Genomic DNA, 23,007 nt, shown 5'->3' with positions numbered 1-23,007 from the left:
TAGGTTTAATTTAAATGTGCTCTGTTAATGATACAATAACTTTTCAGCTGGGAAAGCGATACGCTTAAAATGGATGTATGAAATAAGAGAATTCTCTTACTGTATTGATCAAGCTGGGTGTGGAGTTTGAAGATTAATGGATTTTGAATCCTTGTTGTTCATGCTACTTATAGTTAAGACGGTGTTTGCATTTTGGTTACAAACCACCTTTCTCAATAGAAAATATTCTGTGGGCTGAGCCTTAGTGTAAAAGGCCTTTTTTCTTTTCTATGAGTCCTATAAATCTGTAAAGAGAGATTTAAAGTGAAATTCTGGCCCCACTGAAGTCAGTAAGAGTAGCCATTGATTTCATGGGGCCAGAATTTCACTCAGTGACTGCTTTGATTTCCGAGGGTGGTGGTTACTAAGTAAGTTAGAGTTGTTAGAGTTACCAAGTTGTTTCTAGAGGTGTTCACATTGCTTCTTGTTTCAGAGCTCCTGCCAGCAGCAGCTTAGAAATAAGGATGGCAGGGTATGGTATTGCCACGCTTCTGTGCTGCTTCCTGCAGGGCTGGGCTCTCAGTTAGCAGCCACCACTCTCCGGCTGCCCAGCTCTGAAGGCAGCAGCGCAGAAGTAAGGGGGGCATGGTATGGTATTGCCACCCTTACTTCTGCACTACTGCTGGTAGGGCGCTGCCTTCAGAGCTGGGCACCCGGCCAACAGCTGCAGCCCAGCTCTGAAGGCAGCACAGAAGGAAGAGTGGCAATACCGCGACCCCCCTGCAACTCCCTTTTGGGTCAGGACCCCCAATTTGAGAAACGCTGGTCTCTCCTGCAAAATCTGTATGGTGCAGGGTAAACCCACACACAAGACCAGATTTCACGGTCCATGACATGTTTTTCATGGCCATGAATTTGATAGGGCCTCACATATAACTTTTATGTGCAGTTACTGCTCTTGAACAGACAATCAGAGTAACTGCCCGTTTGGTCACTTTGACATATAACATAGGACCTGCCATAGTGGATCAAACCCTTGGTTCATCTAGTCCAGTATCCTGCCTCCAACTGACCAGCACCAGATGCTTCAGAGGAAAGGTGCAAGAAGCTTCCAGTTGCCAGATGTGGAGTAATCTTCTCCCCCCAAGCATCTCTCATTCTAATACCTAATAGAGAGTGAAGCATGAAATTGTATTTCCCTTCCAAAATTTACCATTAACTATTAAACTTGTGACTATTTCTGCCCCCATAAATGTCCAATCCCTCTTTAAATCTTGCTAACTAGTAAGTAATTCCATAATTATAATAATGTGCAGTCTTCTCAAAATCTGACCTGGCACATTAATGCATTGTCCCCAGTCTCTGAAGGATGAAAGTTGTACATTGGTTAAAAATCAATACACGAACACAGAAATGTGTAAAAATGCCAAAGTTGGTTGGCATGCAGCTCTTTCGTTTCCGGTGTGCTATTCGCTTAGTCATGTTTAAGAAAATAATAGTTAAGTGTGGACAGGTTTGATTTGATTCAGTTCAGCTATATTGTAATTTGTAACTATTTATTATGAGATTCAACAAGCAGAGTTTCCTTCCCCCGCACCAACCTTTCTTGCAATTTATTCATCTGCAGGGGCCTTTAAAGGGACGGAGAATTGAAGGCATCCAATATGAAGACATTTCCAAACTCCTTTGAGACTCAAAGCAATGGGTCAAAGCTGCCTCTTGGAAACATCAAATTGGTGTCCTCTATGCAGACACACGAGACTCTACTATGTCAGGGTTTTTAATTTGTGTATATAGAAAAAACAACCTCGATTTATGTAAAGACCACTATAAATCTGTTAACATTTGTGAGAATCTTGTCTAAACTGATTCTGTATCAAAGTTGTATTGTGTTGTAATATTTTAATTTGTTTTCCTTTTCTCAGATTAGGTGATACCGGTGTGCTGGAATATTTTACTTACTGAACTCTGTTAAATGTTTTATAAAATATCACCAGCTAGAAAGGGCCACTTGAGGCAGATACTGTACGTAACGTCGTCTGTAGTTTGCATAACACACTTCTGGATCTGCTGCCAAAACAAAATTCTGGCTTTCGAACAAGCAAAGAGATTAAAAGAAAAGCAGGAAGGCAGCAGTGCTGTGGGGGATTATTTTTCTGGGTTTTGATGATGTACATAAGAATGGTTTGGTTTATTAGTTTTAAAGTGAGTGCAATAAATTACAGCAGAACCTGCTTAATCAGTACTCTGCTAAACCACACACCCAGTCAGGACCTGATCCCGGCATCCTCTGTGTTCCCATTACCGATCACGGCTGGACTTGCCTCTGTAGCGACGCCAAGACTTAACCCTTAATTGGCATGATTTATGGGGCAGTGCACTTCTATGAATCTGGACAGTAAAGAAATGGCACACCTAGTTGTCGGCTCAGTTAATAGAGATGAAGTGATGGTTGTGCTGGCATAGATTCCCCAGGGCCTAGTCCTTTGTTCACTTTAATGCTGCTTTTCCTGCTCTATTGTGGATCCTAAATGAGTCACTTTTCTTTGAATAGTTTTTAAAACGTGTAACATTTTGTACAACACTTATTTTTAAAGCAATTTGTGGAATAAAAGCACATCTCTCTCAGTACAATGTATCCCTTAAAAGCCTCTGGATAATCAGGATTGTTGTCAACTGGTGCTCCCTAGTGGAATCAAGCCAAGAGTTCAGATGCATGTCTTGCTTTATTTGTTGAAATAACTCAAATGCAAAAACCACCATGGGAAGAGGATGAAACATTACATTTGGGCTGATATGCCTCTGATTAAATCGCATGTGTTCTTGGAACATGATATAGAAATTATCTTGACCTCACCTAAAATAATTATGGAGAGCAAATCCCACGATTGGACACAATTGGGTTTTTAGATGCACTTGAGTCAGTGCTGATCTTCTCTTAGTAGTAGTTCTTCTGTAGCACTTAATGAAGACAGAGGCTCTGTTTTGCCAGGCGCTGTACAGACGTAGGAAGACGCAGCCCCTAACTGGAAGTTTAAAATCAACTGAAGACAAGAAGGGAGGGAGACAAGCAATAGGGGGTGAACGGGGAGGGTGGACGAGGGTAACTGGTAATAGTTACATGGCTTTGTTTTGTCATAACTTGATGAAGCTGAATCATTGAAGTGACTGGGGATACCAGAGGGAGAGATGTAAGAGGTGGTGGACAGGAGGGAGGGAGGCATTTACATGAGTCTGGCTCAGGCTGGAGGGGAGGTTTTGAGGGCGGGGAGAGGCTGGGTAATTAGGTGAGAGGATGGAGGTGAAGAGGTGGCTGGGCAGAAGGATGGGGATGCAGTGGGGAGATAATAGGAAGTAAAGCAGCAATCTTTCCTAATGATATAGACACGAAAATGAGGAGAGCTGGTGACCAGAGCACATCTCATTCGGTTGGAGAGGGATGGGGTAGTACCAGATTCTTCTTGGCTTGTGCTGGAGCTGCTGCTGGTAGCATATTCTGGGGGGTTAGAGGCTGCCAGGGCTCTCCTCTGAGAGAGTCTTAGTTTTTAGCGGAGAACATTGGGGACAGTGTTCAGGGAGGGTTGGGGTAGGTTGGCTGGAGAATCCAGTGTTTAGTCTCTAACCTTCTGCTCTTTCTTGCCTCAGTAGTTTTAGGCTGAGCGAGTTGCCTTGAAAAGATCTGACTGTGGTGTTCTTGATTAACAAGCAAATCTCCTTCTTCCTCTAGTCTAATGGTTAGACAGTGCAGGATGCTGCGCTGATCTGAGCAAGCTGAAAGTTCAGGTCACCATGTTAGTAATAAGCGGCGCACTCACTGTCTTGCATGCTGTTGAATTTGTGGTCTCAAAGGGACCCCTGCCGGTGAAATAGTAGATTGCAGGATTTTTCATACATCCACTGCAATGACTGGTTTCTGAGATAGCATTTCAATCGCAGATAAAATGGCTCCTTTTGACTCCAGGAATAGAGGTGATGCACTGCGGAGCAGTAACCAAAAGTGGCTTTAAAAACCATCTGTTGCAGCCGAGTTTGTTTAAAGAAAGTTTTACATAAAACGATACTTCCCACTTGTTCAAAACTCTTTATTCCTCCCAGCATGGCGGAGAGCTAGACAGGTGGTGGCGTCCATGTTTTAGAGACAGAGGAAGCTAAAGTACAGAAAGAAAAATGACTTGCTCAAGGCCACATGCTAGAGTGGAGTAAAGCAAGGAAGAATTTCAAGAGAACCTGGCCAAGACTGGGCAGAGGTGGAGGGAAGAATTATGTGAACTGATTTCAAAAGCACTGAGCTAGCTCATGAATCTCCATGGAAGCTAGTGGAGGCTCAACACTTTTGTCGATCAGCTTAGCTATTTAGGTGCTTAAATACCAATTCAGGAACCTAACTTTGGGTACCCATTTAAAAAAAATCTTGGGTTCCTTACCCTCATTCCTCGAGCCCAAATGGTCCACTCCTCCGTTTTGAAGCTGGACTCACACATATACTGAATAATAATATACATATTTAAGAGGATTTTCAAAGCTGGCTTTTGAAACACTTGATGCTGTCACAGTATTTCCATTTACTGAATTGTGGCATTTCTCTTTTGCGTTGGGAACGCCCCTTGATTCCTTCCGGAAGGAAGTCCAGTTTATATTTCTGTGCAACACGACTGACATCTTCACTGTGAATTTTAATTGGTTAATATTGCAGAGCATGTGTGAATTTAGGTTTGTTTCTGTAGTTCCTCTATTTTGTATGCATTAAATAAAATTGGTATTGCCTACGCTGACTTGTACGATGCATCCGTTTCCATGTTGAAATGAAAGCCCAGCCCAATCCCGTTGCCCATGAGTAGTTGATTTCTTTAGTCAGGAAGCACGTTTAGAACTGGCTGTGCTTCCGTTAAATGGAAAGGATGACTATGGTGATAGAAATCCCATTGATGGAAGCGAAGCTTTCTGTGCTGGTGATTTTCTGTAGTCGGAGCGCAACCTTCTCCCTCGGTTACCTGATTTATATTCTTGTGTAAGTGGTATGAAAATTGATATGGACATATTATTCTTTAATGGTGGCTACATGAGCTAGTTTGCGGTGTTTAGCTGATGTGAAGTGATATGTAAGCACTAAATATTGTTCTGTATTTGATTGCCATAAACTACGAGAAAGAGAATACCTTTGCGTCACTTTTACAAGCCTTCTGAAAAATCTTTTAGTTGAAATATTCAATCGAGTGATAGCAACCCAAATCATACATTGCAAGGAGGCGACAATACTCGATTCCAACAAGTAGCTTTATTATAATAAGCTTTTAAACATGTTTATATTCATTACATACAGAAAAGCTACCTGCTGTGTTTTACCACATCGTACTTCACTTTGAAACACTCTTTCATGGAGCAATGGCCCCTTAAGTTAGATACCTGCTAGCCACCTGTCATTACATTCGCCTGCTTTGTTACACTGAGAATACCAAGGAGTCTGAATATTTGTCTGGGGGAGGGAGGATTTTTTTTTCTTTACAAATTGCTTGAGCCTGTAGCCGTTCAGGGGTTCTTCAGCGAGCTGTACAGGTGGGGAACAAGATAATCTTTATAGTGGCCATCAATGAAACCCTTCCCACTGTTGTGGACAAACCAGCAGTGCACATTGGTTCCAAACACTTGGTCTGTCCTGTAGTCCTTCTGCAACCCACTGCAATAAAGAGAGCAACAAAGACGATGGGTGGTGAGGGTACAAGTAGAAAAGGTAATGCAGCAATAGGGCCTGAACATCAATAGTCTGACTTTAGCAGGCGCTGATCATCTAGGGCTGATCATCCGGCGCCTCCACTTGAATGATAGAAGATTCCTACCTCCATAAAAGCCTAACACAAACCAAACTGCAAGCTGTAGTAACCGAAGCTGTGTGATTGTACCTGCCTCCGTGGGGGATGCATTTCAGCTGCCATTTGGGGCTGAGCATGGAGGCAGCAGATGTTTGATGCCACCTCACCCATGTAAAAGAATAGTGAGAAAAATCAAATTAACTGGCTTTTGGAAGCAAAGCTGCAGTAAGCCATGCTGCTCACTGACCGCCAGAGTCCAACACCCTTACATTAGGTAATACCTCTCTCCACAAGTAGCTCCGTTGACTCCGGAGGGACTATTTGTGGAGTATGATACTACATGAGTGTCCGAATCAGGTCCTGACGACATAGACCATCTGTGCGGAGGAGCACTGTCTGTGCTGGCTGGAAGATACTCAACCTGAAGGATCCTACAGAGCAGGATTTCCATATTTGCCCCCCCTCTGCTCTATGCTACATGGAGAGAGTCCTTGCTGTCCTTTTATGTTTCATTCTCATGAAAAATAAGCTTCAAACCCCAGTGCAATGTATGTGCTGCTAACAAAGCTTCAGAACCGTTGAGTGGCAAGAGCAGGGAGAATGTTGGAAGCCAACTGGCCAGGTGTGTTCTGCTAGTAGGTGAAGTCCATATCTTTGACAGTGGAGTAAGGACTCAGTTGTGCCACCTTGGAGCACATTGAATAGTACTTTACTACACCCACAGTCCCGCTGCTTACAACAAATAAGGTTGGCGCACCTGGGCCCTAAATGAATAAGCTAGGGCTGAAAGTTGTGTGTCTGCTGCCTAGGACAACTCTGCCATCGCCAGTATGAGGCGGAGATCTCTGCATCCAACTGCCTAGGATGGTAACAATAGGGGCATAGCCAGTGGATTTCCATGTGGTGGTGGATCTCCTAGGATCTGGCCCTTTGTTGTGCGTTCCTGCTCGGTAGGGATTGTGTTCTGTTTTGCATTCCTTGCTGGATTTGGGATACCTTGTTCAGAGCACATTTATTCTCACTTGCAAGCGAGGTATAAAGCCGTACTAATTGGGAGAACTGTAGGTATTTCTGACTCCTGAAGAGGCATGCTACAGTCTTGTTTCCCCGGGGAAGGTAAAGGATATAACTGACAGGCTTTGCAATGTGTGTAAGTTTGTGCCAGACAAACTTCCTCCTAAAAGCTGGGCAGAGGTTTCCTGCTGAGTTGGCGTAGCCTAAAAGCAGCAGATTCGTAAGGAAATCCTGCTCTACTCTTACTGTTCAGAAGTCCCTGGCCTCCCTACTTGCAATACAGTCCACGGAGGAGTCATGCTGCCATTAGCTCTCCCACCGCGCTAATCTCCTCCTGAGACCAGCATTACTTTCTGAACTAATATTCAGGGTGAAATCCACTGCATAGAGTAGCTGCTCCTTGGCTCCCAACCTGCACATCCTGGCACAGCCATGTATTTGCAGCAACACGGAGGGGTTTCCATGGACCCCCTAGTGCAGAGAGTACACCATGTAGCTGACTGCCCAACCAAGACTTTGGAGGACATAGGCAATGGGGGTTCCGTAGTTGTAACGAAGGGCAGAATTTAGTCAGTGGGTTTTTTATTACTAGTGGTGATACGCAAACAGGAAAGAACCCAGCTTGACTTTCAGTGCTGTGTTGGATCTGCTGTGCTGACAGTTATGAAAAAAAACATGTTTTACTTGTAAGCAGAGGAAATTGGGGGGGAATCACAGAGCTAAGAAGTCACTGTTAGAGAATGACTATGTAATTAGAGATATTTTCCTCGACTACATTCAGAAGGGAGGTTACCAAACATTTTAGGGCCTGATCTTTTGCTTGGCTGAGTTTGCTCAGAATTCCTACCTGGTGACAGTAAGTTTGTGTCCTTTCACTTCCATGGTTGCTTCTGGTTTCCCTGGATCCTGACCAGGTCTTTCATTGTAGATATGCACTTCTGGTTCAGACATGAATTGGCCTGGCCAAAGAGAAGGTTAAAACTGCTCGCATGTCACGGCCTTCAGCCATCACATTTTAAGCCGTCGTGTAGCACATTTTAAAAATCAACAATCCCAAGCATGCAAATTGGTCTTTGTAGTGCACTGGGACCTTCCACATTGTGGAGATAGGTGCTCTGCTTTAGAGCCAGCTGACTGATTCTGCTTAAGCAGAGCGGGACTGGGAAGATCAGTAAGGCAAGCTCATGCTGACTAGTTCTGTTCTGCTGTGGAACTTTCCTAGGGATTCCTGAATTTTAAAAAGGGTGATGAGGGTGTTTTGTTTTTAAAGGTGACCTGCACAGGAAAGAACCCTTCCATCTCAGGGTATCCCCCTTTACTGTGGTATGGAAATGGTTGTCAGGTAAATTAGATTTGCAGAGGGCAAGATCTCCAGAAGGTATCAGGAGTCTTCTGCTCTTCCCCCTTCCCTGAGAGAGGGGACTCTGCTGGGGGAAAACATAGATGTGAGATGTGTGTGTGGGGGGGAGAGGTCATTAATTCTTTCTTCTGCTCCTCTCCCCTCACCAATTGGCTGCGATGGGGAGCCTTGGTCACAGAGCAGATGCCCTGCAAGTGGTCAGACTCCAGATCAGCCTGGCTTATTCTATAAATTCATTCCACAGTTGAACTCTGGGGACCGAGAATGATTCCTCTTGGGTTTCCACATGCTTCATGCTGGGTTTGGTGAGTCGCATAGTCGCACAGAAGCACCGAATTGGGGTTGTGACCATTCACTGATGTACAAAGAAAGGTTTGTCTTAATGGCTAAGTCTATCCACTGACTTGGTCACACCTTCTATGGTGTCTCCTATTAAGTGGCAGCAAGTAAATAATTAAATCACCTTGGAACTAACATACCTAACTGCTAGGGTGACCAGACAGCAAATGTGTAAAATCGGGACAGGGGTGGGGGGGTAATAGGAGCCTATATAAGAAAAAGACCCAAAAATTGGGACTGTCCCTATAAAATCGGGACATCTGGTCACCCTACTAACTGCTCTATTACTTTCCTTTTTTCTGTCCTCTGTTCAGATCATAACGTCTTTGGGGAAGGGGCCTTATCTTATTACATGCCCTGTGACTATTGATGCACTATCATAAAACTGAGCGTTGAGCTCTGGAAGTCAAGTAGATATGAAAGGCCACCTGCTGACCACCCTGCTGGTCTTGGCATAAATGAGGGCAGAATTTGGCCCTAAAATACAGGGGGTCAATCCTCTGCTCCTATAAATCAGCATAGCTCCATTGACTTTAATAGAGCTACCCCCACTTACACCAGTGGAGGATCTGGCCCAGTGTTTGAATGTTGTTAGCTTAAGAACCATTTGGGTCCTAAAGGAAGATTTCTCATGGGAAAGCCAATTAATTATTTTGATAGAAAGTTAAACAACACTATTCTAGATACGGGATTTTTTTCTCCTCTCGTTGATGATTTCCTTCTTCCCCAGCACACAGAGTTCTAGCCAAAACCAATAGAATCAGATCCCTCCTCCTGCCACCCAGCCACAGGTCTTTACCTATCAGCCCATGTGCGCTGGGTGAGAACCGGTTTGTAGGGGGAATGTAGATCCCTAAGAAATCAACATTGACCGGGTGATTCTTCCACACGCGATGAAGCAAAACAATGAAGGACATTTCCGTGTCCATGGCGATAGTGACACTGCGGTCTTTCTTCACAGACACGAGCAGCCTAGCGGAAGCACAAAACAGAAATGAGAGCCGCGTCCCTGGTTCAGCTGAGGAACTTCGCTTGTTGTGCACAATGACGTGTGAAGAATGCGGTACCTAATCAGTCCCAGTTTTTAATGAGGATTTACAGAGCTTTCGTTACCACCCAACAAATCCGTGCAAGGGTGAGTGTGATAACCCTCTCCTTTTTCACATTTGGAAACCGAGGCAGAGAAGTTCACTAACTTGCCCAGCTCTACGTAGCAAATTCAGTGGCAGAGTCAAGATGAGAACTCACAAGTTCCTATTGCCTAGCACCGGGCTCATTCACTATGGCCATGTAGGGTCAATACAAAAAAGATCAAGGTGCCTTTATTATTCATAAACTGTTCATAATGGCTTCATTTTTGAGACCACTGCTTATCACGCTGATTGCTATTATTTCTTGGTGCTGTCCCCATTAGTTTGTTGCATCCATCCATTTCTCCCATTATACTTAGACTGTAAGTTGTTTGGGGGCTGGGACTGTCCTTTTGTTTTGTGTTTGTACAGCGCCTAGCAGAGTGGGGGTTTGATCCCTGATTGGGTCCCTGAATTCTACTACAAAACAAATAAGAAATATTAGCATCTATAGCCACAGTGACAACCGAGCTACTTAGACACATACAGCTGCTCAGTGGATGAACCAGGACATTATTCTCTTCATTTTGAGGAAGAGATTAGAAAGCCAAGCCAGGCTCATTTCCCCAGGGATGTTCAAGGGTAATTCTTGCCCTCAGATCCACAGGGATCGACATATTCCAAATAGTTTCCACAAAGTACATTGGAAATGCACCTCCTCTCACCTTTTCCGAATGATGCTTCCTGTGTCGGACCAGGACAGCGCGGTGCTGTAAGATCCGTCTTTCAGGGTGATCATCTCTGTGCTGATCTCTACTTTCAAGCCTTTGTTTTTGAAATAGAATCCAATTTTGCCAAAATAGGTGCTCAGTTTTTTATTCTCAGGCTTCTTGGCCCCAATGAGCTGCCCGTTGACCACGATCCCTATGAAAAGTAGAGTATGTGATGTTTTCCATGAGTTTGCCATGTAATCCAGAGACTTATTCAAGTCATAGGAGACAAACAAATCATAAGACCTAAAGTGCTTTGAGCAGAGAAGACCATTTCCCAATGCACAGTTTTTGGACTTAGTTATTAATTTGATTTCCTGCTTGGCCCCAAAGACGACTTTTCTTTTTTCCTTCCTCTGTCTCCCGCTGCTTTCTTCTTTGTGCTCAACTGAAAGTGCAAATGAAAGAAATGCCGCCCCACAGCGGCAGGTTTCAAGTGGAATGGATAAGATATTCTTGGTGCATCTGCAGAAGTCTATCCACGTCTATCCTATAGATCAGTGTTAATGGAACACATTAGATATCATTAATTCTATTGTCTGCAAGTGATCCACAGTGTGTGCTTGTGTAATCACTGCAATTTACCAGCTGATCACGACCTTGCAGGCATGTTATGGTGCTCGTTTGAATTTCCTAAGATGGTAGCAGCCAGGGTTGTAAGACGGTGTGAGCTTTTTCTATTTTACATCTAAGTACATTTCATCTAACTGCCCAGGCTCACCCATTGTTCAGTCCAGTGCCAGCTGGCAGTCTAGGGACTGAGTTCCTGCTGGAAAGCTACGAATAGACTACCTGTTCAAAACCACAATCCAGACAGAAAGAAGAACAGGAGTACTTGTGGCACCTTAGAGACTAACAAATTTATTAGAGCATAAGCTTTCGTGGACTACAGCCCACTTCTTCGGATGCATATAGAATGGAACATATATTGAGGAGATATATATACACACATACAGAGAGCATAAACAGGTGGGAGTTGTCTTACCAACTCTGAGAGGCCAATTAATTAAGAGAAAAAAAACTTTTGAAGTGATAATCAAGCTAGCCGAGTACAGACAGTTTGATAATAAGTGTGAGAGTACTTACAAGGGGAGATAGAGTCAATGTTTGTAATGGCTCAGCCATTCCCAGTCCTTATTCAAACCGGAGTTGATTGTGTCTAGTTTGCATATCAATTCTAGCTCAGCAGTCTCTCTTTGGAGTCTGTTTTTGAAGTTTTTCTGTTGTAATATAGCCACCCGCAGGTCTGTCACTGAATGACCAGACAGGTTAAAGTGTTCTCCCACTGGTTTTTGAGTATTTTGATTCCTGATGTCAGATTTGTGTCCCACCTGTTTATGCTCTCTGCATGTGTGCACCTATATCTCCTCAACACATGCTCTACTCCACATGCATCCGAAGAAGTGGGCTGCAGTCCACGAAAGCCCATGCTCCAATAAACCCGTCAGTCTCCAAGAAGAACAGGAGTACTTGTGGCACCTTAGAGACTAACAAATCCACTAGAGCACAAGCCCTCGTGGACCACAGCCCACCTCCACAGTGCCACAAGTACTCCTGTTCTTCTTTTTGCGGATACAGACTAACACGGCTGTTATTCTAAATCCAGACAGAGAACAGCAATGACTGCCAGCTTTGACAGGCAAAGAGCAATCCTGGGAAGCCAAGTACGTAGGAAGACGTTTCCCTGTAGATTGCTTAATGTCAATGTTATGTAGAGAACGTTACAAGCATCACACCAGTTTCCAGGGAACTGATACCACGCTCCGACTTAGTATTCACATTATTGAGATTAAGCCCAGCAAGCTTGTTCTGCAACTTGAGTGTGCTCTAATGCTGATTTCATTTACATCTACATAAATCAGGGGTAGCGGCATTGAATTCCATCTCAGGTCAGAGGAAAATTGGCTTGATTAGAACTGACAGCAGTCAGTAAAGCAAGAATCATCACAATGAACCTGGTACATATTCCTTTCCCCAAACCATGGCCTTTCAGAGCCTTTGGGATGCATAGTGCTATATAAATGGAAGCTATTCATGTTCTCTTACCAGAATCAGGATCTGAAACCAAGTTCAGGATCTTTCCAGGCTCTGAGTCAATATTGAAGCAGATGTTCTCCTGGCTCTTTAGCAGATGGATGATGAAATGTGGGTCATTGTCAACTAAGGTACAAAAATAAGTGGGGAATAAAAAAACAAAATGAAAGTAGGGGTGTGATTACTTGAATGAGATCTGAACAGTGTTTCCTCACTGCACTATAAATGTAGTTCACTACCTATGGACATAGATAAGCACAGCTACTTTTATTTGCCGATTTCAAAGTGCTTCCACTCTACAAAGTTAATCAATTATCCCTCAACACCCCTGGGGAAGGAAAAGTAGTAGTATCCACTTTTGATAGATGGGGAAATTCCCAAGCAATCCTTACAGAGGCCTGTTACATTTTTTTTAAATGAACCAGAAATCCCCTAGGTCTGTAATGGGGTGTATAAACCCTGCACTGGTGATGAAGGGGTTAAAGAGCAGCTCTGGGCAAGGTTGGCTCCGCCCTGCTGGCCCTGCCAGTCATGTCAAGAGTGGCATAAAGGCTTAAAAGCAGGACGTTCCCAGCAGTTGCTGGCCAGCCTTGGGAGACAGCAGATGGCAGCTCTACAGCTCCCAGGGGAGACTCCTGGGAGCCTTCCGGGGTACTGCCCCCGGGAAGGCCATTTACCAGCCCCACTCTAAGTCTGCAAGAAGCCAATGCTGGTATACTGGCTAGGAAAGGTAGGTTTGGCAAGCCACAGGATGACCCACTAGGCAGTTGGCACCGCTACCTTCTACCCCTTTGGGGATTAGGGAATCTGAGACAATACTAAAGGGACTCGGGGAGTGGGAGCCAAGGGCCCCATCCCTTTGTGTCATAGAGACCCCCTACTTTGGTAGATGTGGGCAATCTAAGGATTTTTCAGTGTCTGTGCAGTTGGAGGGGCCTGCCAGCACCCCCAGAGCTGTGACAAGGTCTCATCCTTTTAAGGAGAGGATGCTGCATTCCCGGCCTCGGCGTCTAACTCACTGCATTGAGTTACAGGGTTAACTGATGAGCTGCCAGCTGGAAAACACCGTGTGCTACATTGTGAATGTGAGAGTCTGAGCTACCTTCTTTTAAAAAGCTGGTATCCAGCAGGTAATGCTAGAGATGGGACTGGGGGAGGGGTGGGGATCAAGCCATTAGTCAGAATAAGGACATAGGATGTAGAGATGGGTCCCAGCTCTGAAGTTTGGATTTAGATCTGAACTTTGCCCCCAGCTGATTGGGGGGCAGAGTGAGGGGGTTCAGCTGGGGGCAAAGTTCAGATCTAAATCCAAACTTCAGAGCTGGGACCCATCTCTACATCCTATGTCCTTATTCTGACTAATGGCTTGATCCCCACCCCTCCCCCCGCCATTCAAGCCAATGGGAGTTTTGCCATTGACTTCAACAGGAGCAGGATTAAGCCCCTAAATACAGAATAATGCAAAGAATTGCCAGTGCAGAGAACACACCTGAGTCAGGAGCTGGACTCTCTTGCTCATTTTTTCCCTTTCCAAAACAGTAAGTTTAACTATTTCAAAGTCTAAGATTAACCCTTGGCCTGGCCACTGAGCACGCCTTCAAACGGGGGCTGACAGTTACTGTTGCATATGTCTGCATTGTCATTAAGCGATTGCAGACGATGGCTCTCCCAGATCGTTTGTGTAAGTTAGACATTAAATCATGGCAGAGACCCAAGTGTTAACGAGACCCAGCAGCCTTCAGAGAATCCAGAGATCCTTATCTACCACACAACATTCATGCTGTCATTTACAATGGGAATTAACTCTGGAAATAATGTTGCGTTAGCTTTGCAACTACAGATGAGACAGAAAGAGAGCCTTTTGGACTGACTGTGACTCCCAGTAGCAGATGGCAGGGAAGACCTATTAGATCATCGAATCCATCCTCATGATTATCCCCTAGGGTATACTTTCTAGGGCAGTGGTTCCCAAACTTTTACAGCCTGTGAACCCCTTTCACTAAAATGTCAAGTCTCGCGAACCCCCTCCTAAAAATGAATATTTCCAGGGATTTTCTCCTTTACCTGAGTATAAATTATAAAAGCAGTGATCTTGGAAATATAAAATTTGTTTTTATGACATGCTTATTACACACTATTTATTATTATTTATCATTACTGTATTTTTATTACATTATGAAAACGGCAACACTCTTCCAAGATCTCACTTTCGTAGCTTGTATCACTTTGAATAAGCCTGTTATAAGACAAGGCTCATATGTTTCATCAAGGAGTATCAGATGTGAAACAGCATGAAGATATTTAAGAAACCAACTCAAAGAGTTCCTCCTACACAAGCATTCAGGTCTTGAGCAGTCCAGGCTAACAACGCACGTTACAACAAAGCTTAAACTTGTTCTTCATAATAATTTTAAAAACAATACTAGCTGCCTATTTAATTTTAAAAAGCAAAAAATATCCACCTCCCTTTCCATTTCTTATAAGGAGTCTTGAAGTTTAAATCTCCTCAGTGTGATAGAGATGCTTGCTTTGATCTGCTTAGCTCTTGGAAGTCCAGGGGCTCCAGGCTGCTGGCCCCGAGCCGGGGTCCCTAGGGACAGCTCTGTCCGCCATTAGGGAATTTTTCCCTGAGAACCCCCTGTAACATTTCGTGAACCCCCAGGGGTTCACGAACCCCAGTTTGGGAACCCCTGTTCTAGGGCTTTGTCCATTCATGCTTTAAACCACATAAGTGATGCACCATGCTTGTAAAGAACTCCTACTTATCTGGGTGCCATACAATGGTGCCATGGATATTTTGAGTGTAACTTTGGGGTGTCTGTAACGACCCTCTGCATGAGTTCTGAATAGGGTTTGAACTTGAGAGCACCAGCCTCTACTGGCTACAGGAATAGCTGCGTTAGTTGTAGCAATCGTTGACTGTTATTCTCCAGTGGAGTCACTACATGAGCATGTGATGTCTGTTTTACCAAAGCAAAATGTACACAATACTCCCCATTCCAAAAGCAAACTCAGGGCAGTTGAGAAATCTCTCTGTACAGCGTTAGGGCAAAGCACCTTTATTCATCAGCTTCAAATTCATTGACTCCAAGGCCAGAAGGGACCACTGTGATCAGGTAGGCCGACCTCCTGTATAGCATGGGCCATAGAACTTCCCCAAAATAATTCCTAGAGAAGGTCTTTTAGAAAAACAGCCGTCCTTGGTTTAAAAATGGTCAGTGATGGAGAATCTACCATGCCCCGTGGTAAATTGTTTCCAGGGTTGATTAAATACACTGGGGGGCAAGCCCCCACGTTTACCAGTACAAGAGGTGCCTGGTTTTGGCCAGACAAATAAAGTACTACCTTGCACATGAATCAGTACTAAATAAATACATCTCCCTAGCACATTTTGTTTTTCAGCACTGGTGCTAGTTTCAATGTAAACGCATAGACGTGGCTCCGCTATTCTCAGCACCAGGCCATTTAGACTCGGGCCTAAACTGCAAAAACAGCCTCTCATTTTGGATTAGTTTGGTGCCCGGTGTGGGTCATTCAGAACTGGATTTTTCAGAGGGGTTGAGCACGCACTGTGGCTGCTGACTTGAAAATCAGGCCCTACTGATTCCAGCTTGGAGACATCCAGAATTACTGGATGCTTTAGAACAGGGATCGGCAACCTTTGGCACGCGGCCCATCAGGGAAATCTGCTGCCGGGCCGGGCCGGTTTGTTTACCTGCAGCGTCCGCAGGTTTGGCCGATCATGGCTCCCACTGGCTGCGGTTCGCCGTTCCAGGCCAATGGGAGCTGCGGGAAGCAGCGCAGGCCAAGGATGTGTTGGCCACTGCTTTCCGCAGCCCCCATTGGCCAGGAACGGCGAACTGCGGCCAGTGGGAGCCGTGATCGGCCGAACCTGTGGACGCTGCAGGTAAACAAACCGTCCCGGCCCGCCAGCAGATTTCCCTGATGGGCTGTGTGCCAAAGGTTGCCGATCCCTGTTTTAGAATATGTAGGCCCAAATCTTTGTGATCTGGGTGCTGAGAACAATTGCAGGGCAGCATCACAGTGAAGAAATGAGGCTTTGAAATTCCCTTTCTGTAGCAGCCATGCAACAAATATTCGGGGTTTCTTTGCCTTTTCACTATGGGCAAGTTCAGATTCAGGGCCAAATCTGTATCCAGACGGAGGCCCTCTCTTGAGAGCATATGTGGCGATTTTGCACTGCTCTCAAACTGGAATGTGGGCCTCTGCCAGTGGAGGCCAGTGACCTCTGAAAGTGGGTGGGGGAAATGGCACGTCAAAACCAATGCAATGCAGTGACTGTCCCTAGGTGAATGGAGAGCAGGCAGTGCTATCTCCGTCCATTTGGATAAACGGGCCATTTGGCTTCTTCCGCCATTGCTCTGTTCCCCCGGCCCATACACACACACACACCTTTGTATACAAGAGCTGTACTAAGCAAAGCAAGAGGGAGGAAAGCAGACAGACAGCCCACCGTCTTTACCTGAGGTTATGTGAGTAGATGCAGTTGGAGCCTTGAGAGCATTTAATGGACGCTTTGCCGTAGGTGTGGGTTTCGCCCAGGGTGGGATGGGCTTATCACGGCCATTGGAGGCTACACCTAAAGTACCTGTTTGTGAAGAGGTTACATGACATTGGAAATTAGTAAAAATGGCTGCACTGATAAAGGATCATTGTAATTTTCACTTTAGCACACAATGATCGGGATTCTGATCCAATTTACTGCAGGAGACTTATGCCAGATTTACCCGGGTGTAACTGAGATCAGAATCTGGCCGATTTACAATTAAGGGTTTGCCTACATGAACATTTAGTCCATGGCAAGCTGGGGAGTGAATCTATCCCACACTAGGCTGCGGCACAGGGTATACATGTGGACCCTGCTGACGTGCACTAACAGCTCCTTAATGTGCTTTGATCTAGTCCCATTTCAAAGTGGACTAGATCAAAGTGCACTAAGAACTGTTAGTGTCTGTTGGGGGTCTGCACAGACACTTTGGCTGTGGCTACACTTGCAACACATAGCTAACACAATGAAGGTATGATTTCTCCTGCTTGTGTCCATATACTTGCTCTAGCTCTCCTCGAGCTAGTGTGAGCATGAATAGCAGTGTAGCCGGGGTAGCATGGGCAGCAGCAGAGGCCTGGCTTAGCTGTGCCAAGTACAAACGCACCTGGAACCGCTGGATTACATACCTGACATGGTTAAGCCACCGTGCTGCTGCCGCCGCTACCCATGATCCTGCAGTTACACTGCTAAGTGCCTGGCAGGCTAGTGCAGGCTAGATTCACACCCCACTTTGCTGTGAATTAAATATTCAAGAAGACAAGCCCTTAATGTGCTCAGTGTGAGACTATTTTTGAAACTTAGGGCCTGATCCTTTAACCTTTACTCACATGAATAGGCCCCGATTACGCAAAGATCTTCAGCATGTGCAGTGGTTCAGCGCTTTCCTCAGCCTTTAAGCATGCGAGAAATAAGTACTGAGGTTATTTTGTACACTCACCCTAATTCAGAGCTTACTCGGTGGTTACTCAGGCAAAACTCCCACTGGTATAGCTCGATGGGAGGTTGGCTTGAGATAAAGAATGAGTTAAAAACTATACAAGGACTTCAGAATTTTGCCCCACATTAATGCTACTGCATATTAAGCAATGGAAAAATCCAGCATACAGTCTAGTCTCAGAATAGCATAATAATAAATATGTAATTAACCAGTTCTTTTCAAAAAATGAGTGAATTCAATGTTGGCGAAAGACTGTGAAGCGCGTCTGGGACAGGACTACCTAAGGCAGAAGCCAGTCTAAACCTGGGTTGATTCTGGTTTATTCAAGGTATAAATGGCTATCTAGTCCATCCCGGGTAAGTGCAAGATTTTTTTCTTCAACCCACTGTATTTTCTACAGCCGTCAGTGTAGGACTGCTATGCGAGAGCACTTATGGGTATCATCCTCTCTTAGGGTCAAATCCTGGTCCCTTGTAGCTCATCTGGAGTTTTGCCACTGATTTCAGTGGCAACAAGATCTGATCCTTAATGTCTAATGTAATTGGGAAATATGTTAGCACACTGAAAGAACAATGGCCCCAATGTTAATATCAATTACATCATCCAACCTCCTAAGTAAAGCAAACCATGACCTGGAGAAATCAGCTGATGCAATGTATGCGGAATTCCCATTGTAATAGGTTTAGCAAATGGACATGGGTAGTGATGCGCAGACGTGGTGAGCCATAGCACATGGTATAAATAAAAATCTTTTCATTCTACATGGATCTCAGTTGAGGATTTACAATGTAAAAGAAAAACAAATTAACCAACTGTAACATCTTGCAGACTTAAAAAACGCATTTGATTGCAGTAGGATGAGGACACTTTTGATATCTTTCCAGCAGTCTGAGAACGCAGGACAGATGGGCCTGGAGTTTCTGCATAGTTATAAACAGTTCTAAAGTGAAAGGCAAAATTGACCGTGCTGTGGCAGCTACATACGTTGCTTCCCTTTCATCTCAATCTAGCAGAATATCTCCTGTTTAGTATCATGATAAATCACCATTCGCTATAGCCTCAGGGAGTAATATTTGGTTTTCAGTGCCTCATTTTCACCACAGTTCAGACATTTTCCTCCAATAAAAACATACTACTATTACAGACCACTGAACAGCAAAAGCGCAACATAATAATAAAAATATCTAGCTCTTTTCATCTTCAGATCTCATAATGCTTTACAAAGGGTGGGGGGGCAGTGTCATTATCCCCATTTTACAGATGGGGAAACTGAGGCACAGGGAGAGGAAGTGATTTGCCCAAGGTTACTCAGCAGGTCAGTGCCAATGACAGGAATTAAACTTCTGCATCCCAGTCGAGTGCCCTATGCTGATAACGGCTGTTAATATAGTCGGTACTGGATTTGTCATCAGTTGGCTTTGCAGTGATGAATGAATAAATTAAGAGCCTGACCAGTGCCCACTGAAGGCAGTGGAAAGGCACCCATTGACAGCAATGGGCATTGATAGGTCAGGTCCTAACAGGACAAACAAGCCCCGCCCCCTTTGGCCCAATGGAAGGCTGCTGTAAAATGGGGGCTGGACAGTAACAAAGGAAAGAGAGCACTCTGGAGGACTAATGAACGAAGACACTCTATCTTTAAGAGAGCTCCAGTTCCAGTGGTCTTGTGACCTATCCACAGCCATCTTGGAGACCACAAACAGCCGCACCATGACTCAATCAGCTCCTCTATATAAGTGGAACACACGGAATAGACCAGGGGTTCCCAAACTGGGGGTCAGGACCCCTCAGGGGGTTGTGAGGTTATTACATGGGGGGTTGCGAGTTGTCAGCCTCCACCCCCAGCCCCGCTTTGCCTCCAGCATTTGTAATGGTGTTAAATATATAAAAAAGTGTTTTTAATTTATAAGGGGGGTCACACTCAGAGGCTTGCTATGTGAAAGGGGTCACCAGTACAAAAGTTTGAGAACCAGTGGAATAACGTATCTGTTCCCACAACAAATAAAGCGGGGTCATTGTAGGTTTACAGAAATGCTCAGAATGGGCAAATGTGGTGCAGTCAGTCCCCACCGAGGGTAACGCCGACAAAAAGGGTATGTTGAAAATTTAACTGTACAAGAAGCTGATGGTTTAACTGCCCATTTAATTCAGGGCCTTTCCCTTAAAATACAGATCCCCGCATGAGCACTAACGTAGATTGTCTTAGTGAACCTCTTTAGTCTGCACAAGTGACAATGAACAGCTCATTTCCACTGCAAGTTGGTTTTTTAAACGCCAAAAAGAGCTTGACAAATGGGGCAGATGGAGACACCCACCTGGGCAACAGCCTATTTTTTGGTCTTGTGGAGAATCTGCCAGCATTCTCTCATTCCTTTCAGGATTCTCTATCAACATGGCCGTGAAAGGGGTCACGATGTGGTGGTCGAGCGACATCTGTAAGATGGATCTGGTGATGTTCCTTTTCAAAGCAGCAGTGGGGGCCAGGTTTCTGTGTTGAAAAATAAATAGACCCCCTTGTTACCAGCGGTGCAGGGCAGCTGCTGCTTAAATCAAGGTTGTGATCCTTGTTCATCCTAAACAGGGGAATCAAAGAACGGTAGGAACCAGCTAGGACCTTGGGAATGTGAATGGCAAAGATTAAAGTCCCAATCCAAAGCCCACTGAAGTCAATAGTGAGACTCCCCTTCATTTCAATGGACATTGGATTGGACCCAAAGAGCCTGATCCAATTTCCACTGATTTCAATGGGGCTCTTCCTGTTGACTTCAATGGGAGATGGAGCAAGGCCTAGAAGAACAAGGGGCCAAATCCTTTTACTCTCGGTCTTTGTTCATTAACTTCACTTATTCAATCCATGTTAATAATAATATATGGAGATATACCTATCTCCTAGAACTGGAAGGGACTTTGAAAGGTCATCGAGTCCAGCCCCCTGCCTTCACTAGCAGGACCAAGTACTGATTTTACCCAAGATCCCTCAGTGCCCCCCTTAAGGATTGAACTCACAACCCTGAGTTTAGCAGGCCAATGGTCTACCACTGAGCTATTTCTCCCTCCCTGTTCAGGCCCGATAGACACCACTGACTCTGCCACCAGAACAAGCTGAACCAAAACCTTATGCCTGCGATTAGAAAGGAGGGGGAAGGAGTGAGAACAAGGGTGCGAAGGTGGCACGCTCTTTTGTTTACATTTATATTCCACATTTGTACAATAAAAGGCCTGATCCTGGGAGGTGCCGATAACCCTCATCTCCCAGTGACCGCCAGGGTCCTTTCGGGGTCAGCTAGGTCCCTATCAAAAATCCCCGTCTGGCATTTCTCCCCACCTCTCAGCTAGGAGCTGGTTGATGGTCAGATAGGCCCACAGCTTCTCAGTGAATTTGGGGTCGGCATGCGGCTCTTTCTTCAGGAAATCATCCAGTCCCTCAACATCTGCCAGGGTCTCCAGGACTAGCTCGGCGTTTGACTAAGCGATGAATGAAAGATACCAAGATCACAGTGTGAGCCGGTGAAATGAAGCAGTCATATCACGCCACCCCCACCGCCCCAGGATCAGGACCCAGACAGACCTTTAAAAATCAGGGTCCCCTTGTTAGGAGTCTGATCCCCCACATATTTAGAAAGTGATTCTGCTAACAGGACTGTGTTGGACAGCATGAGTAGGGCTGAGTGAAGGGGGTATATTGCACCTCCCCCCCACACCCCCTCAGTGATCATGTCACAGCAGATTGAAAAAGCCGGAGGAACTCTCCCTGCACTTACCAAGGAAGAAGGGGAGCTATAGGTGCTACTTGGGGTGGGAGTGAGGAAGGGGGTGGAGAGCTCTTAGCAGAGGAGAGGGAGCTGTGCTGAGCAGTACACCGCTTACAGGAGAAATCCTGCTCTCTCCTCTGTGCTCGTCCCGGGTCCTGCCTGCACTGGAGCCGGGGCAGTTCTGCTGAGTGAGCAGGGCAAGCTCTGGAGAGCCTGTGAAGTGTGAGACCATCCCTTGCACAGGGCGGATCCCATCTCCGGTGGGGGCATCGGGGAGGCTCTTTGTGCACACTCGCACAGCAGGGATAGTGCATCCCCGGCCATGGCCTCCCACAGAGGGGAAGCAGCAGCTGCTGTGGAGTGGCTCCACACTAGCTGCAGAGGAGGACTGCACAGTGAAGGGGCTGAAAGCAAGGATGCGGCCTACAGTGAAGTATTGTTCTGGTATACGGTGACCTGGTCGAAAAGGGATCCTGGCGGCTCCAGGAAGCAGCTGGCATGTCCCACCTCTGGCTCCTACGTGTAGGGGCAGTCAGGGGGCTCCACACCCTGCCTCCTCCCCAATTCCCAACACTGCAGTTTCCATTGGCCGGGAACTACAGCCAATGGGAGCCGCGGGTGTGGTGCCTACAGATGGGGCAGCGTGCAGCCAGGGCCGGCTCCAGCATTTCTGCCGCCCCAAGCCAAAAAAAAAAAAAAAGCCGCAATCGCAACCGCCGGCGGCAATTGGGCAGGGGGAAAAAAAGCCGCGATCGGCGGCGGCAGTTCGGCGGCAGGTCCTTCGCTCCTAGAGGGAGTGAGGGACCTGCCACCCCGAATTGCCGCAGGTGCCGCCCCTCTCCCTTGGCTGCCCCAAGCACCCGTTTGTTAAGCTGGTGCCTGGAGCCGGCCCTGCGCGCAGAAAAGCCGCCTGGCCATGCCTCTGCGTAGGAGCTGGAGGAGGGACATGCCGCTGCTTCCAGGAGCTGCCTGAGGTAAGCGCCACCCGAGCCTGCACCCCGATCCCCTCCTGCACCCCAATCCCCTGCCCCAGCCTGGAGCCCACTCCTGAACCCCAAATCCCCCATCTCCGGCACCACACCAGAGCCCGCACCCCCAGCCAGAGCCCTCCCCCCCTCCCGCACTCTGAACTCCTCTTTTCTGGACCCACCCCGGAGCCCGCACCCCCTCCCACATTCCAGCCCCCTGAGCCAGCCCGGTGAAAATGAGCAAGTGAGTGAGGGTGGGGAGAGCAAGTGACAGAGGAAGGGAGGATGGAGTGAGTGGGGGCGGGGCCTCGGAGAGGGGCAGAGCATGGGCCAGTTCTCGGAGGAAGGACGGGACAGGGGGCAGGGCAAGGGCATTCAGTTTTGTGCAAGTAGAAAGTTGGCAACCC

The 23,007-nt window shown here is 46.1% G+C and overlaps 2 protein-coding genes across 4 annotated transcripts in view; one reads left to right on the top strand and one right to left on the bottom strand.

Annotated features, from left to right (window-relative positions):
* KIN (Kin17 DNA and RNA binding protein) overlaps positions 1–5,074 on the top strand; it is a 29,997-nt gene extending 24,923 nt beyond the window's left edge. The window contains exon 12 of one of the 3 annotated variants that reach the window (XM_034764550.1): positions 1,607–5,074. In XM_034764550.1, the coding sequence (XP_034620441.1) occupies positions 1,607–1,669 (63 nt within the window). In that variant the 3' untranslated portion in view covers positions 1,670–5,074. The remainder of the gene's footprint in view (positions 1–1,606) is intronic. The other 2 variants (XM_034764535.1, XM_034764543.1) reach the window with 2 other exon arrangements.
* Positions 5,075–5,450: 376 nt separating this feature from the next.
* ITIH2 (inter-alpha-trypsin inhibitor heavy chain 2) overlaps positions 5,451–23,007 on the bottom strand; it is a 40,322-nt gene continuing 22,765 nt past the window's right edge. The window contains exons 14-21 of the mRNA XM_034764522.1: positions 21,206–21,345; positions 20,196–20,368; positions 16,857–16,982; positions 12,386–12,499; positions 10,295–10,493; positions 9,299–9,471; positions 7,648–7,759; positions 5,451–5,653 (exon numbers count right to left, since the gene is read on the bottom strand). Coding sequence (XP_034620413.1) covers positions 5,506–5,653; positions 7,648–7,759; positions 9,299–9,471; positions 10,295–10,493; positions 12,386–12,499; positions 16,857–16,982; positions 20,196–20,368; positions 21,206–21,345 — 1,185 coding nt within the window. The 3' untranslated portion in view covers positions 5,451–5,505. The remainder of the gene's footprint in view (positions 5,654–7,647; positions 7,760–9,298; positions 9,472–10,294; positions 10,494–12,385; positions 12,500–16,856; positions 16,983–20,195; positions 20,369–21,205; positions 21,346–23,007) is intronic.

Source organism: Trachemys scripta, chromosome 1, assembly GCF_013100865.1.
Source record: "Trachemys scripta elegans isolate TJP31775 chromosome 1, CAS_Tse_1.0, whole genome shotgun sequence".
NCBI lineage: Eukaryota > Metazoa > Chordata > Testudines > Emydidae > Trachemys > Trachemys scripta.
The sequence above is the reverse complement of the archived record's forward strand: the minus strand, read 5'-3'. Positions and strand labels throughout refer to the sequence as shown.